The sequence below is a fragment of the Xenopus tropicalis genome, chromosome 8 (assembly GCF_000004195.4).
Source record: "Xenopus tropicalis strain Nigerian chromosome 8, UCB_Xtro_10.0, whole genome shotgun sequence".
In the NCBI taxonomy this organism is placed as follows: domain Eukaryota; kingdom Metazoa; phylum Chordata; class Amphibia; order Anura; family Pipidae; genus Xenopus; species Xenopus tropicalis.
The window spans coordinates 62,658,906-62,674,020 of record NC_030684.2 but is presented as its reverse complement, the minus strand read 5'-3'; the positions used below and the strand labels follow the sequence as shown (position 1 = coordinate 62,674,020).

Genomic DNA, 15,115 nt, shown 5'->3' with positions numbered 1-15,115 from the left:
GAGGAAATATTTTTGGAACTCATAAAGAAAAGTATATACTTCTCTTACATACATATATAGTAGATATTAAAGGTTACATATTTATAGTACAGGTATGGGACCTTTTATCCAAAATGCTCGGGACCTGGCACTTTTCTGGATAAGGGTTCATTCAGTAATTTGGATCTGCATACCTTAAGGGGCTGATTTACTAATCCACGAATCCGAATCTGAATGGGAAAAATTCGGATTGGAAACGAACATTTTGCGACTTTTTCGTATTTTTTGTGTTTTTTTCGTAGCCGTTACGACTTTTTCGTAAATTGTCGCAACTTTTTCGTAGCCGTTACGATTTGCTCGTATATTGTCGCGACTTTTTCGTATTGAGCGCTTGTAAACGGCGGCCAAAACTTTCAGACTTTGCATGATTTTGGAAGCCTCCCTTAGGACTCAATGGCACTCTGCAGCTCCAACCTGGCCCAAGGAAAGTCACGATACTGAAGCTTTCGTAGCGATGGCTACGAAAAAGTTGCGACAATTCACGCAAGTCGTACCGCTACGAAAAAGTTGCGACAATTTACGAAAATGTCGTAACGGCTACGAAAAAGTTGCGACAATTTACGATAGTGAAATATATATAGTGAAATGTACTTTAAATATGTATTTTGTGCACCTGCATTTTACTTTTTATTGATCATAATTTTTGCTTTTGTACTCCCAAGAAAGTGGTAACACTGTAAGAAATGTGTAAGCTTTTGAATTCTTGATAACTATGGGCAGTCCATAGCATTTTTCTCCTATATAACATATATATTGTATAAATCTATACATCTTTTTTATCTTCATTTTCTATAACCAACCTGTGTATATTTGATTTAAACTGATCTGGATAATTATATTACCAGCCAAGTGGGCAATTTCCCCTTTAAAGAAAAAAAATATCTTACACCTGCCTAATGTCACTTTAATTGCTCATCACCAGCACCCCCATTGTCTATAAATAATATCATATTTCTTTTGTCAGAATAATTGCATGCTCTGTGCATATTCCTGTGAAATGATTCTTATATATCTTGTTTGAGCACAACAGATTCACATTAACACATTTATAAATAAACAAAAAATGGAGCATCATAGCTGTTACTGACAAAATTACATATTAAATTCATCAGTCAGCCACAAAAATACTGTCTTATAAGCGTGCAGAAAGGAATTTTGAAATTGTCATTAATATATTTCATGTAACACAACAAGAATCCATAACCTCTCAAATATAGCAGTCATATTAAATGTTAAAATGTGTGTTCTTTGGTATTGCTAATCTTCAGAGATAATTGTGAAGACTATACATTATAGATTTCAAATAAATAAAGGGCAAAGCATGTCTTCAGCAATGCACTGCTGGGTTCATTGTCAGCAAACTGACTTGGAAAATATAATGGAGACATCGTCTGTGTAAGAGATGCCCAAGAAATCTGTCTGTACAACATAATAGTACAACTGAGAAAGACCTGTGCTCTAATCATGTCATCAACTTAAGACTGATTCCCAATAAAACAAAAAAAGCAAATTGTGTCTAATTATGTATTTTAGGATTACTATGACAAGGGAATTTGGCAAATGGAACAATAAGGGCCAGTTGTGTGATTGCCTGTAAAAAAACAATGCATCAAGTATATATAAGTCAATATATTTGGATTGGGTTTACAAAAAAAAAAAAAAAGCATTTGCAGCAAAAATGTCTCCCTTAACCTTTTCTTTTGTGTGTCAGATGCAGATCTGGGATATATTTTGCATTGCTTTTTTTCTTCTGAAACAGATTATTTGAAATTGTATTTGAAACATGAGATCAGGGTACTTATGCAAAGTTATGTAGTGAAGAAGGACACTAAGCTTTTCTCAGATGGCCTTTTCTAAATGTGTGTAGATTTTGTAAATAACAACAGTTAAATAAACTTGCATTGGGATGCTGGTAGTTTTCTTTTTACAAATTGTCAAAATGCTAGACACTGCAGAAAGGTGACACAGGGATCCTCCTTACTTTCATTAGAGCACACGGTATTTAAATGGGGCTTGTAACGTAAACTGAAATAGGTGTCATTTATTCAGAGCAGGGCACTGGCTTCTTCCACTTGCATTCAAAACACAGGTAGAGAAGCCCAAATTGTATACACCCTGATCTAGTAATACTAAAAATTCTAAAACAAATGGCCACATAACCTGAGAAATTGTAAATGGTACTGTCAGACTGTCAGGAATAATTTGGATATAATTCTACAGTTCTGTGGCTGTAAACTTGAAAAGTGACTACCTTTTTCTGATTCTTTGTGGGCCACCATATCTCTGCAATGACCACAACACTCTAGGCAAAAAGCTCATAAGATTTCAATGTTATTTTGAAGCTACTGTGTCTCCTCAGCATCACCCTAAGCTGCTCCCTAAGCAGCACTCTTTCAGCATGAGTATTTACTGTGCTTATTTACTTATTGACAAATGTTTAAATTCTCTATTTGTTGTGAAGCATTTCAACACTATATTGCCCTTATGTTATACTGTATAGATATTATATTAGGATTTATTTTACCACAAATATTAAAACTCTTTTTTATCGTTTTTACAGATGAAATCCAGATTGCTATTCCAATTATGAAACCAACTTTGGATAAAGTACAACTGGCTGGACAAACATTACCCCCAGGATTCCCTTCGCCTTTTCTCTTTGCTGATGGACTATCATCAGTAGAAACTCTTTTAACCAACATTCAGGTATCTGTCAGAGTGTTATAGTTTATCAGTTTTATACCTTTATTTTACTAGATCTTCATCTTCAATCTATGGTGTATAATAAATATTATTTTTCAGTGATGCATGCGCTTTGTAACAAATTGTGAACTGTAAGCACCTTAAAGAATAAAGCATTATGCAAAATAAAGCTAAAGTAATGGAGCTTATTTTGGGCAATGGTATTGTCATGTGGCTCATTGGTTATTTAATATTTTGCCCTACATTTTTATGTTACAGTTAACATGTTTCATTCACAAGTTCAATTATTCTGTGCTGAATAACTGAAGGGAGACTAGCACTGAACAAATACCATCTGCTCAAGAAAGATGATGATGAAGACCACAAATTAAAAGCACCTTAATAAATTCCTGGTTCATGACATGCCCCTATGAAAAAAATTCACCCACTTTCTATACATTCCTATGGGATTTTTAGAGGTGTATTTATCAAGAAGTGAAAGTTAGAGTTCACTCTTTGATGAACAGATTTTTAAAAGTCCTATAGGAATGAATAGTGAGTGGGTGAGTTTTTCTCTGGTGACCTCTAACTAACATTTAGATAAATCTATGTGTTAAAAAACTGGGAAAATCTGAATGGTTAAAAAGGAAACAGTATAATTTGCATGGTAAATATGTGCATTATTGGGTTTGTATGAAATGCTAACAGATATTATTTAGTGGTCAGAAGCATGTGTGCAAATAGTGAAAACAATATTTTTGTGCTTGGTGATAAAAATAGCAGAAATTATGAGAAGTAGGCAAGTTTTTATGTAGCACTAATCTCAATTTTGAAAAATCTGCCCCAGAAATATAACTGGATGCCTATACTGCTATGTAAAATGTTTTCAGGCTAGTAAGCACTAATTGTATATTCCCAAAGAATTATATATGTTTCACATTGGATAAATATAACATATTAAGACAAATAAATTAAGTATTAAAAGATATTTCTGAAACTGTTCATAGAGTGTTCCTTACAAAAAGGTACTGCTGTTTTCTGCCTTTTTCCCACAAACCTGTGTCCTTGATTTCAGAGTGATAGTGATCATGCATAAAATCAACATTTGCACATAGCCTAAAGGGCAAACCACTTGAGAGAAATGGGGTGTGGCCATTGGCAGTTTCTTCCTTCTGGCTAACCATCTGGCGTTAGTAAGCAAAACTGATTTTTTGAAATTATTTATTTACTGGTATTCCTGTGCAGGGCCTTCTAAAAGTTGCAGTTGATAATGCCAGAGTACAAGAGAAGCAAATACAGCAAGAAAAGAAAGAATTAAAAATGGAACTTTGCAGAGAACGAGAACTTCGAGAAAATCTTGAGAGGCAACTGACTGCAGAATTACAGAGTCGAGGTGAGTTATAAATAGTAACATAGTAACATAGTAAGTTAGGTTGAAAAGAGATGTACGTCCATCATGTTCAACCTGTATAACCTGTATAACCTGCCTAACTTAACTAACTAACTAACTAACTAACTAGTTGATCCAGAGGTCGTCAAAAAACCCCATCTGAAGCCTCTCTAATTTGCCGTAGAGGAGAAAAAATTCCTTCCTGTCTCCAAGATGGCAATCCGACCAGTCCCTGGATCAACTTGTACTAAGAGCTATCTCCCATAACCCTGTATTCCCTCACTTGCTAAGAAGCCATCCAGCCCATTCTTAAACTTATAGACATCTTAGGCATCTTTGACTTCCAGCATTGTTAAACATACAGCAAATTCCAATTGTAGGACATATACAACTGTTTTAAAGACCACAGCCTGGTAGAGTTCTTAAGGGGTCAAAGTTTTAGGCAAGAATCCTCATATGCTTGAAAAACACATTATTAGAGTACACAATTTGCATCAACACAGCTGAAAATGAGAAGCATACTCCAGCTGTACAGTTTAAGGGCAGTTCCTATTTAATCTTATACTTTCTGTCATATGTAATTATGCATTTGTACCCAATATATTGTTATCAAAAAAATATAAACAATATTATGTAGATTTTGTATTTTTGATAGATGCTAATGAAGTGCAATAGTACTTTATTATTTATAGATATCTTTCAACTTAGTTCCTCTTGGGCTTGCTTCCCTTTCCCAAACTTGCTTCTTACTTACCTGAACCTTTTTACCCTTCTGAAATCTGGGACCATCATACATGTAATCCCACTCTGATTGTTGTTAATATATGTTAACAAGCCAATGAAATCATACATTTTCTAAATGCGTCACAAAAAAAGTAAAATTTTGACCTATATTAATATTAAAATCCCAATGGCAATTCATACTATAATTCCAACCAACAATGAAATTCAGAATTTATTTCTCATAAAACCAAGTAACTAAGGACATTTTAAAATAAATTATAATAATTATCCTGCATAGTAAAAATGAAATGGAGCTTGGCTTTTGACTTTCCAAGCTAATCATATCGACATACTGTTTTCAAAAACATTTAATTAAAAAGTGTGAATTACAGTGTCCAGACTGACAACACTGACTAAATGATCCACAGGCTTTTAGTAGACAGGTGAATTATAATCTGTTTGTCATGAGTTATTGTCCATATGGGATGTTTCTTGTCACCTGAAAATGTTATTGTCCCATCTGTGTTATGACTTGTATCTTACTTCTATCACTCCATCTGCATGCTCTAAATTATATTGTAGGTCTGATCAACAGTGTCAATGAAAGTGCTTTGTCTTCTTTTAAATTACAAGTTAAAAGGCCGCCAGATAATGATGTTATTGTTGGAATTGTAACAGTAATGACTAGCACAATTACTTGAATAGTTGTGGCCAATAAAAAGGGCAGCCATTTGGTAATTTTAACCTTGGAAAGCAAGTTGCAGGTAAAACTCATTCCCTGTGATAAGTGTATATTGAAGCAGTAGAATTAGAGTGCAAATTAGAGCTCACTACAGAAAAACTCACTCACTTTCTAAAAATTTCTATGGGATTTTTAGAAGCCTTTTTATCAATGGGTGAAAGATAGAGTTCATCATAAACGCTTCTAAAAGTCCCATAGGTATGATTAGAAAGTGGGTGAGTTTTAAAGCGGACCTGTCACCCTAAGAAATAAGTCCAAATTATTTTCTATATTGTTAGTTGAGCAAAATAAACTTTACTTACTCTATATAAATAATATAAATCTTGTTTCCTTCCATCTCGGAATTACTCAGTCAAAGCAAGCAGGCAGCTACCATTTTGTGGGCACTGTTATTAAGACAAGCTTTGTATCATGCCAAAATCTTATTTATGTGCCACAATGGGGGACCAGATGCCCATGCCCATGCACTGGCTACACAATTAGATGAGGAGGAGGGAGGGGAAAAGTGAGATGTGCAGTGACATCTAGGAAGTGCTGAATGGAAAGCTAAAGTTATTGTCTGCCCCGCCTCTATGCCTAAGGCATAGAGGCGGGGCAAGCAATATATGAGTGACAGCTGTGATTTTTAAATGCCTTTATAATGGGTGACAGGTCCACTTTAAAGGGAATAAGATAAATAAAAAGAGAGACTTTATGGTCACCTTCATGGGCAAAGAAACTATTTTGTAGTTTAAGTAGGTTCTCAGTTGTCTTTAAGTTTGGCTTGATGACTTTTGCTATGATTACCGATCAGACATCACTTAAGTGAGCATACTCGATAAGTGTATACTAAATACCCAATTGGTATACCAAATATGCATGAAACATATGATTCCCCTTGACTTCTTAGTTGCTGTACTAACCAACAAGACATTTGACTGAAACAAAATACCTAATTTATAAACATTATCATATGTAAAATAAATGTATCCATTTATAAAGCTGGGTCATTTAGTTTAACCCCAAATATATATCATCATTTATGCCAAAAGTGTATACTTAATTTGGCAAAAGTCCTTTCAAAAGCATGGTAAGAAATCAGCAAAACTTACATAGAAACTGGAGTAGTTAGAAAAATCATGTATGCCCTAATTTAACTCATTTCTATGAACCTTTACTAGATTTAAGTCAGTTTTTACCTGCGCCTTTCCAGCTGCATCTCAGTTTAAGTATGTCAGTATGTTTTTTTTATACTTACCCCAGTGTAACTGATAGAATATGGTTAGTGTGCAAATTCATGTGCAGAGCCATACGCTGTAGATAAATAGATCCCTGTAATATTTTTTTCCCCATTTGTTATTAATTTACATCTCTAACACATAACTAACAGATTGGGAAAATTATTTCAGCATTATATTGATTTTACAGTCTCTCATCTGTCTTGTCTGAAAATGAATAGTATTTAAATAGTTTCATTTACTCTTTAGACCTTCTAGATTAGCTGGATATAGAGTGGATTACAATTTTAACATTTCTTTCATTTGAATATATCATCGGCAGACTATAAAATCCTTTTCTGTTCTGTAGCAGTATAGTGTACCAAGACAGCATGAAATATTTCATTAACAAGAGTACGGATTTCATCAATAGTGCATTATTCTTAATTAAATGCATGCACTTGCTCAAGGAAAATTGTATTTATATCCTGTTGAAACCTTTGCAAAGCGATAAAAAATGTCATTTTTTCATTTGTAAATTTGGCATAGTCGATGAAATGAATACAATAGGCAAATCTCAGTACAATAACACACTCCATATCTTAGCCTCATGCAGTAACTTCTCCAGCATCAAAGTGCTGAATTGTATATAAAGAATATTTTATGTGCCATTGAGTGCTCAGTTTAACATGACTTACTTTTATCCTTTGGCCCTGTGGTTTTTTGGGGGGGAAATTTGGATTATATGTTTTTATGACAAACACCTACCGTATATACTCGAGTATAAGCCGATCCGAATATAAGCCGAGGTACCTAATTTTACATAAGAAAACTGGAAAAACGTATTGACTCGAGTATAAGCCTAGGGTGGGTTATGCAACAGCTACTGCTAACAGCTACTGTAATATAATCTGGTTTAAGTATGCCATCCCGTTGTGTGCGCTCCCATCGAAGCTGCCATACTAAATATCAAGTACTTGCCATCCTGCTGTGTGCGCTCCCATCATCCTGCTGTGCTCCCGTGTGCGCTCCCATCTATCAAGGTGTTCTTGTGTTACAAATGACAAGCTATAGCTCTTAATGTGTGTGTATTCATTGAGATGTTCCCTTTTGCCCATATATATACACTAGCACTTTATAAACCCCATAGGAACTGCTGGAAAATTGTCATCATATTCTTTATACATACATCAGCACTACAGATTTTAATCTTAGGTAAAAACAAATAATGTAACTCTATTGGAATTATAATACTGTATAATGACACCTACAGTTATAAAATAAGAAAGATATGCTGAATGTACAATACTATATGCTACAGAGACAGACAATAGAAGAATGCCTCCCTTGGTATTAACGTATATTCAGGCCGGCATACCCATACTAAGTACGTATACCCACAAAAAAAGAACCCCAGCACTCATCCCCTGTTCCAAATAATTGTAAGTCTTTCCCATATTAAAAGTACTATACAAGAAATACCAGAAGCTACCAACAATTGGCCACGGGCAGCACAGAGCACAGAACCCGCCCATCCCAAGAGCCCACGCCCCCGCCGACCGAACCCAGCGTAAAGTTTTTCAGGCAAAGCTGAGCACAGAACTAGTTTATAGTTACCCCATAAGCGCAGATTTTCAGAGCTCACACACGCACTAGCAGGCACGTCCACGGAGTGGGAGAATGGGTAGGTGCACAACGAACGTCAGCCGCTCAATGTGTCCCTTTGTGCAGCCGGGCGCTGCACATAATGTAGCGCACACGTCGAGTCCACATTCTGCTTAAGGCTGGCCACGGGGGTCCAGGGAGGGGGGTGCTCCTGCTGTGCTCCACTGTGTTCCCAAGTGCAGCAGCGCGCTGCGCATAATGTGTCTCGCGCACATGCCGCGTCTACATGTTGCTGAAGGCCGGCCACGGCGCGCAATGACCGTATTGGAAGTAGTTTGAGCGCAATTACCGTATATACCCGAGTATAAGCCGATCGTTACTTTTTAAGCCCATTTTTAGGGCTGAAAAACTCGGCTTATACTCGAGTATATACGGTACTTTTAATTAGTGATGAAAAACACTTTTTACCAGTAAGAGTAAAAAAGGCTCAATGGTACCAGCAGTGATTTTACAGAATGTGCAGCAGAACCTGTGTCAGCATACAGAATAGCCTATATGGGGCTGTAGCACAGTCTATATCAACAGTTGGGGCCACAGTTCCCTGAGGCAGCCCCATTAAAATCTGTCTATATTTTCCTATGAAATTATGTTTGGCATAGGAGATACCCCCCACATCACCCTATGCAATGCCAAGCCAGTTTGCTGAAATACGCATTTATGACATGAGCATTTTTGCCATTTTCAGTTTTGTTTTGATAATGCTAATAAGGGAAATGAAAGAAGAACATACAGAGGAATTCTTCCAACATTTCTGTCTCCCCATGCCTCTGAAATGCTTCATGGAATAATTTGTTTCGTTTAAGTGCTGCCTGCGCTTATAAGTGGCTGCCATGGCTGGTTAACATTGTACAGCTATCATATATTTAATAAACTCTTTCCTATGCACCAACATTAATAACATTTTAAAAGCTGTTGAATTTAGTTCAGCCAACCCCATTTTGACTATCTTTTCTAAGCTTATATTCATTCAAGACTGTTTCACAGAATGCAAATGGCATTTATTCAATAAAGCAGTTGTTTCACAAGCTTTGTTTATGTATAGCAGAGAAGCCCTAACCTGTGGCCCTTTGGTTATTTGCTTTAATTATTTACTTCATTTGTAAATTTGTAAATGTGCCAACCAATGTTTAGCCTATAATATGACTATATACTCCTGTCTGATGCCCCCAAAGAATACCAAAGTCTTGCTCTTTCTTGTATCATAATTAGATCAGAAATAGAAAACCTGGTATCCTGTATTTGTTCTAGAGAATCTCTTGTACCTCCCATTACACAGTTGAAGGGAAAACAAAACATATAGATATTTATCACCTAGTACATCCATTTTATGTCAGCCTAAAAGATTGTTAAAATATAATACCATTTTTCTTTTTTTCCTGACTATTAGTCATAACCTTCCGGATCGCTTTTCACATCATATATCAGGCACAGTAAATTTTAAATGGAAAATAGCAACAACATTGATATCACTCAGCTATTACCTGCTGAAAACGATTATAGAATCTGCTCACAGCAAAATGAGTAGCCTGCTTTCTAGCTTAACTGTATATCTCAAAGTGGAAAGTCTTGTAGAGAGCAATAAAATCCTTTCTGGGAAAATATTCCACTGAGAATAGAGATGACCGTAACAGTTGTAATTTTTGTGCATTTCAGCAACAATTCAAAAGCGCTTGAAGAAAGAGAAAAAAGCCAAGAGAAAATTGCAGGAAGCTCTGGAGTTTGAGTCAAAACGAAGAGAACAAGTTGAACAGGCACTTAAACAAGCCACCTCAGGAGAGGGTCTCCGAATGTTAAATGGTAAATCTGCCTGGGTGTAGGATTTGGGACTGTGCAGTCTGTGTATGGGGGATATATATATGTACTGGCATAGAAAAATGCTACACACAGAACTTTGCAGAAAATTCACCCAGGCAACTTTTTTTTCTGGTTAAATGTAAGGAAACAGTTCAAATGATGCACCACATTTATATTCATAGACAGGTCGGCAGACAAGGAAGCAATCAGACAACGGATATATATTTTATAGATTGTGAAATGTCTCATTTTAAGGGAATTTAATAATTCCTTGACATCATGAGATGACATTCCATCTGTACATCATCTTTAAACCTGGTTGTCCTGCATGTGCAGCTTCATCTTTCATTTTTGTTTCAATACAAAATTACAATTACATTATTGGAAAAATGCTACAAAGGTCACACACAGGGAGATTTCCTTCATGAGACTTATGGTACAATACAGCATACACAAAGATTACTTTAATAGAAAGGATTAAGATTAAAGTAAAATCTCTCTGTTTACATCTTCACATTACACTGAATACTTAATATACGCACATGCAGTTATATTAGTGTGTTAAAATAAAGGTATATTCATTCTCTGTGTTATTTCAGATGCCTGCATCCCAGAGATGGAAACAGAACACAATGGGTCTCAACACGACAGCCCACCAATGCAAGGTGAGTGCTATGCCTGATTTGCAGTGACCAACTAGAGCACATTGCATATTTGTAACTGAACAACTATTAGATCTATCTAACAGAATGCTTGGACCCTGTGGTGTGTCTAGATAAAGACCACCATAAAAAACAGAAAACATAAAAAAACAATAAGATGACTTTATCATCAACATGAATTTTTGTTAGCTCAGCTAATATCAAGTACAAGGTATGTAAGTGTCTTAACATCTAACTGTTCATATTTGAGATCTCATGAGAGATTTTTTTGATATTTTTTTTTATTTGTAGCTGTATATCTGACAATGGGAAATTTAACATACTGAGGGGAAGACTAATGACAATTTGAAAGTGTCTTGCAAATCTCACAAACGGGAAATGCTGCGGGTCATTTATCAGCTTTTTTACTTTCTTCAGAATTTATCATTTGTTGCATGAATTTTCATTTTTCTCAGGGTTCTCTTATAATTTAATGTAAAGCAACAATAACAATAATAAATCTGCCGTAAATGGAGGTATAAAAAGATATCTATTCACAAATTGAAATGCTCATTGATTTAAATGGATATTAACAGCATTTTTAAGCTACCAACATTTTTCAGGCAATCCCTAGATAAATATTGGTCAGACGGAAATTTGGTTTCCCCATTACATGGGCCAATCATTCAGCAGTCAGCACATATTCAATATTCATAGAACAACACAATGATTCATTTTTTTAACCCTTTACCAAAGTGTACATTTATGGGAAACACTTCTGGGTAATCTTAGGTTTATAAATGGACTTCTCCTTATCTGTGCACTGGAAATTTAATTGGCTACCTTGCAAGGACCATGAAGCTAGTTAGTCACAAAAAAGTATTTTGCACAAGCCCTATTTATTGGGCTCATGTTAAAAAAGGGGGTACACTGCTGCTTTAAGCACTAACATGATCTTTAGGGACAGAATAGTTTTTTATTTGTTACAAACGTACAAATCTTTTCCGGTGTTCTTTAAATAACTTATATTGAGCTGCTTAAAATATTAGGGATTTGTAAAGTCATCTATGGTAGCAGCTTTACATATTGTCGCCTGCAGGGTCGGAACTAGGGGTAGGCACAGCAGGCAGCTGCCTGGGGGGTAATTCTAAAAAAAATATAGGAGCAATTCTGCACTACCATGCAAGATTTACGTCCATAGAAAACAATGGAATTTAACCAACCGAGCACTTTCTGATGAAAAAGCCGGAACGGGAAGTTGTGAAATATAAATGAGAAATATGTACATTTTAATGATTGTGGTGAATAGTCACAGAAATTTTCCAGGAAGTCAGAAAAAGCTTAATACATTTTAGAAAATTTGGAGTTCCAAGAAAGGCAGGAAATTGTTAGGAATTCTACTTTGACCATTGATAAAACTCCTTCTTTAGTTTCCTCAGTTTTCAAAGCCTTTCTCCACATTGCAGATCAATAGAAGTGGAGTTTAACTGTGCAACTACTTCCTGCCATAGCTCAGCGTGCCTCCGCTGCTGGGGGAGCATCATTCACCCAGCACTACCTGCTTTGCTTACAATTAGAATACAGTGGAATATTCTGAACACTAGATCAGTGGTCAAATAACATTAAAATACCTTAAAATTGGTTCATTTTTAAAATTTTATTTGTTTTTGCTGATAAATTAGATGGAAACAACTAACAAGAGTGATGATAAAAATAAAGAAAAAAAAAAGAACACTAAACTGAACAGCAGCACCATTAGCCAACAAAGTAATATTTTCTCTTTACTGCTCTCTGCCATTTAGTTATTATCCTATTGGAAATCTAATTATAATCCTTTTACTCCCTAGTCAAACTTCACAGTTTTTGCAAGCTTAGCACTGACAAGTGATTTCATTACATTTGATTGCCCGCTCCCGGATTGACTTAACTTCTCTCGGAGCCCTAAAAGCCTTCTCAGTTTCTCAGATTCCCTGTTTGCACATTATGGAAACAGCTCCTTTAATTAATTAGCATGAACAGCAGTAACATGAACTGCTGAACAGAAAATAACATCATTTTATGATCGCAGGGAGACTTCTTCTTTTGCATGTTTATACCTTAGTTAAATTTTGTATTATTTCATTGTTAGAAGCGTTTTGCATTGTGTGGATCCTTTTAACACATAAAAACAACAAATAAGTGTCTAAATGTGTAAAGTGGTAACAGGATAGCAGAGGCCAAACATTAGTTTTACCAATGATTGGGCAACTCTGTAAAACAGCTAAGGTACTGTATGAGCTTAAAAAGCCTGTTCAGGATAGCTAGCCCTGTATAAAATGAAAAGTTTGATTCAGTTACACAGGATTCCTGATAAGGTCATTAGTAAAAAGAAATTAAATATAAATTCAGCTTTACTGGAAACTATAAATATTTACATATTTTAAGAACACTATTCTGTACTTTGCAGGATTTATCATTGACTATGAGATGTAGGTTTGCATTTTAACATACATGCATACACACTTACATGAATAAATGTACCAGGATTACATTTGAAAATATGGGCGCAAAAAAAATTCATCTCGCGTCAAAAAAATTCACGGTCACGTCAAGATGGGCGCGGTTGCAGCAAAAATAGATGCACTCGACAAATGCGTTTTGCGAATTTTTTGCCAGTTCCCGAATTTTCCAATTGCTTCGCAAATTTTTCGGCAAATCGATTGTGGACTACATTTCAAGTTCACCCATTAAAATGCCATTACACAAAGTGAATATAAATAACTGCACTCATCTTTTTTTTGCAGGCATTTGCCTGTTGTGCCTACTTCTGTCTATGAGATGCACAGCACACTTAGGCACAAGGATGTCTAGTACTTAACAACTTCTTCTAAACTAGTGGTACATGGCTGCATTTTCCTCCTACAGCTTCTACAAGTGCTAAGTATTGTGCCATTAGAATTGTTTGCAGCTGAAGGACATGCCCATATCTCACCCACATGCCTTCCAGTACATACTGTATCAAGCACAAGTAGTGCCCAAATGCATGTAATGAACTAGCAAATCTTTGCTCCTTCTACAGTATATCTGGTGCAACATTTTAGACTGGTTTATGGTTGCTGCAAATACAGTGGAATTCAAGAAAAGGTAGAAGACCAGTTATTTATAAGCTGCACAGTATATTTCTTGTGCCAAATATAGTGTAGATCAGTGATCCCCAACCAGTGGCTCATGAGCAACATGTTGCTCCCCAACCCCTTGGATGTTGCTCCCAGTGGCCTCAGACCAGGTGCTTATTTTGTAATTTCTGGTAAGGAGGCAAGTTTTGGTTGCATGAAAACAAGTATGATGCCAAACAGAGCCTTCTGTAGGCTGCCAGTCCACATAGGGGCTATTAGGTAGCCAATTAAAGCTCGTATTTCTACCCCCAGGAACCTTTTTCATGCTTGCGTAGCTCCCCAACACTTTTTCCATTTAAATGTGACTCACAGGTGTAGAAGGTTGGGGATCCATGGTGTAGATGCTTCTGGCAATACCTGCACCACACTCTGGTACCATTGCCATTATTTTTACATCCCAGGGCTCAGGCTTTTTATAGGGAATTTACTTTAGCATTTATGCATATGGCCAGCCTTTGTCAGGCCTCTGTTTTAAAGATTATTACAAAATTATTTAAAAATTTAGAGGGAGAATTAATAAAAATGAGTTTTGCTTTTCTGTTAAAGTTTTTATACATGTATAAATTGTCACATATTTTTAAGGATCTCTCAGATTCTAGGGATTTAGACAAATTTTTTTTACTAGTCTTTTTACTAGTCTTTTTTACTATAACTTTATTTTCTTTTCTTATATCATTCCATAGAAATGGTTCTAACTGTTGTGAGCTTACTTGGTTTGATTTTTCTTCTACATATTCATATATTTTCAGTGATACGTTGGAGTATGTGGCTTTTACATAGGTGGGCCCCATGTCTTCATTATCCATGGACTCCAGAACTAATGTGTCGGCACATCCATTATACTGGCTGTCCAAGGGAATGATCTGATGACATGAGATCTCTGCAGTTTAATTGAGTTAGATTTTTGAAACATGTTTTAGAAAAAAAATGCATCTACATCTTGTTCACATAATGGATGTTATCGTAGCTTTATCTGTACACTGCTCCAGAGAGTTGTTAACCTAAAAAGCATATCCTTCCAGTCAGCATCTTTGAGACAACCAAGTTAGTAAATTATTGAGTAATCTTTTGTGACTCCAGTTTACAAA

At 35.8% G+C, this 15,115-nt stretch overlaps 1 protein-coding gene across 6 annotated transcripts in view; it reads left to right on the top strand.

The window, feature by feature from the left end:
* dach2 (dachshund family transcription factor 2) overlaps positions 1 to 15,115 on the top strand; it is a 323,436-nt gene that overhangs the window by 296,971 nt on the left and 11,350 nt on the right. For all 6 annotated transcript variants that reach the window (XM_031906819.1, XM_018096094.2, XM_018096093.2 and 3 more), the window contains 4 exon segments: positions 2,600 to 2,745; positions 3,967 to 4,114; positions 10,091 to 10,234; positions 10,831 to 10,896. In XM_031906819.1, the coding sequence (XP_031762679.1) occupies positions 2,600 to 2,745; positions 3,967 to 4,114; positions 10,091 to 10,234; positions 10,831 to 10,896 (504 nt within the window).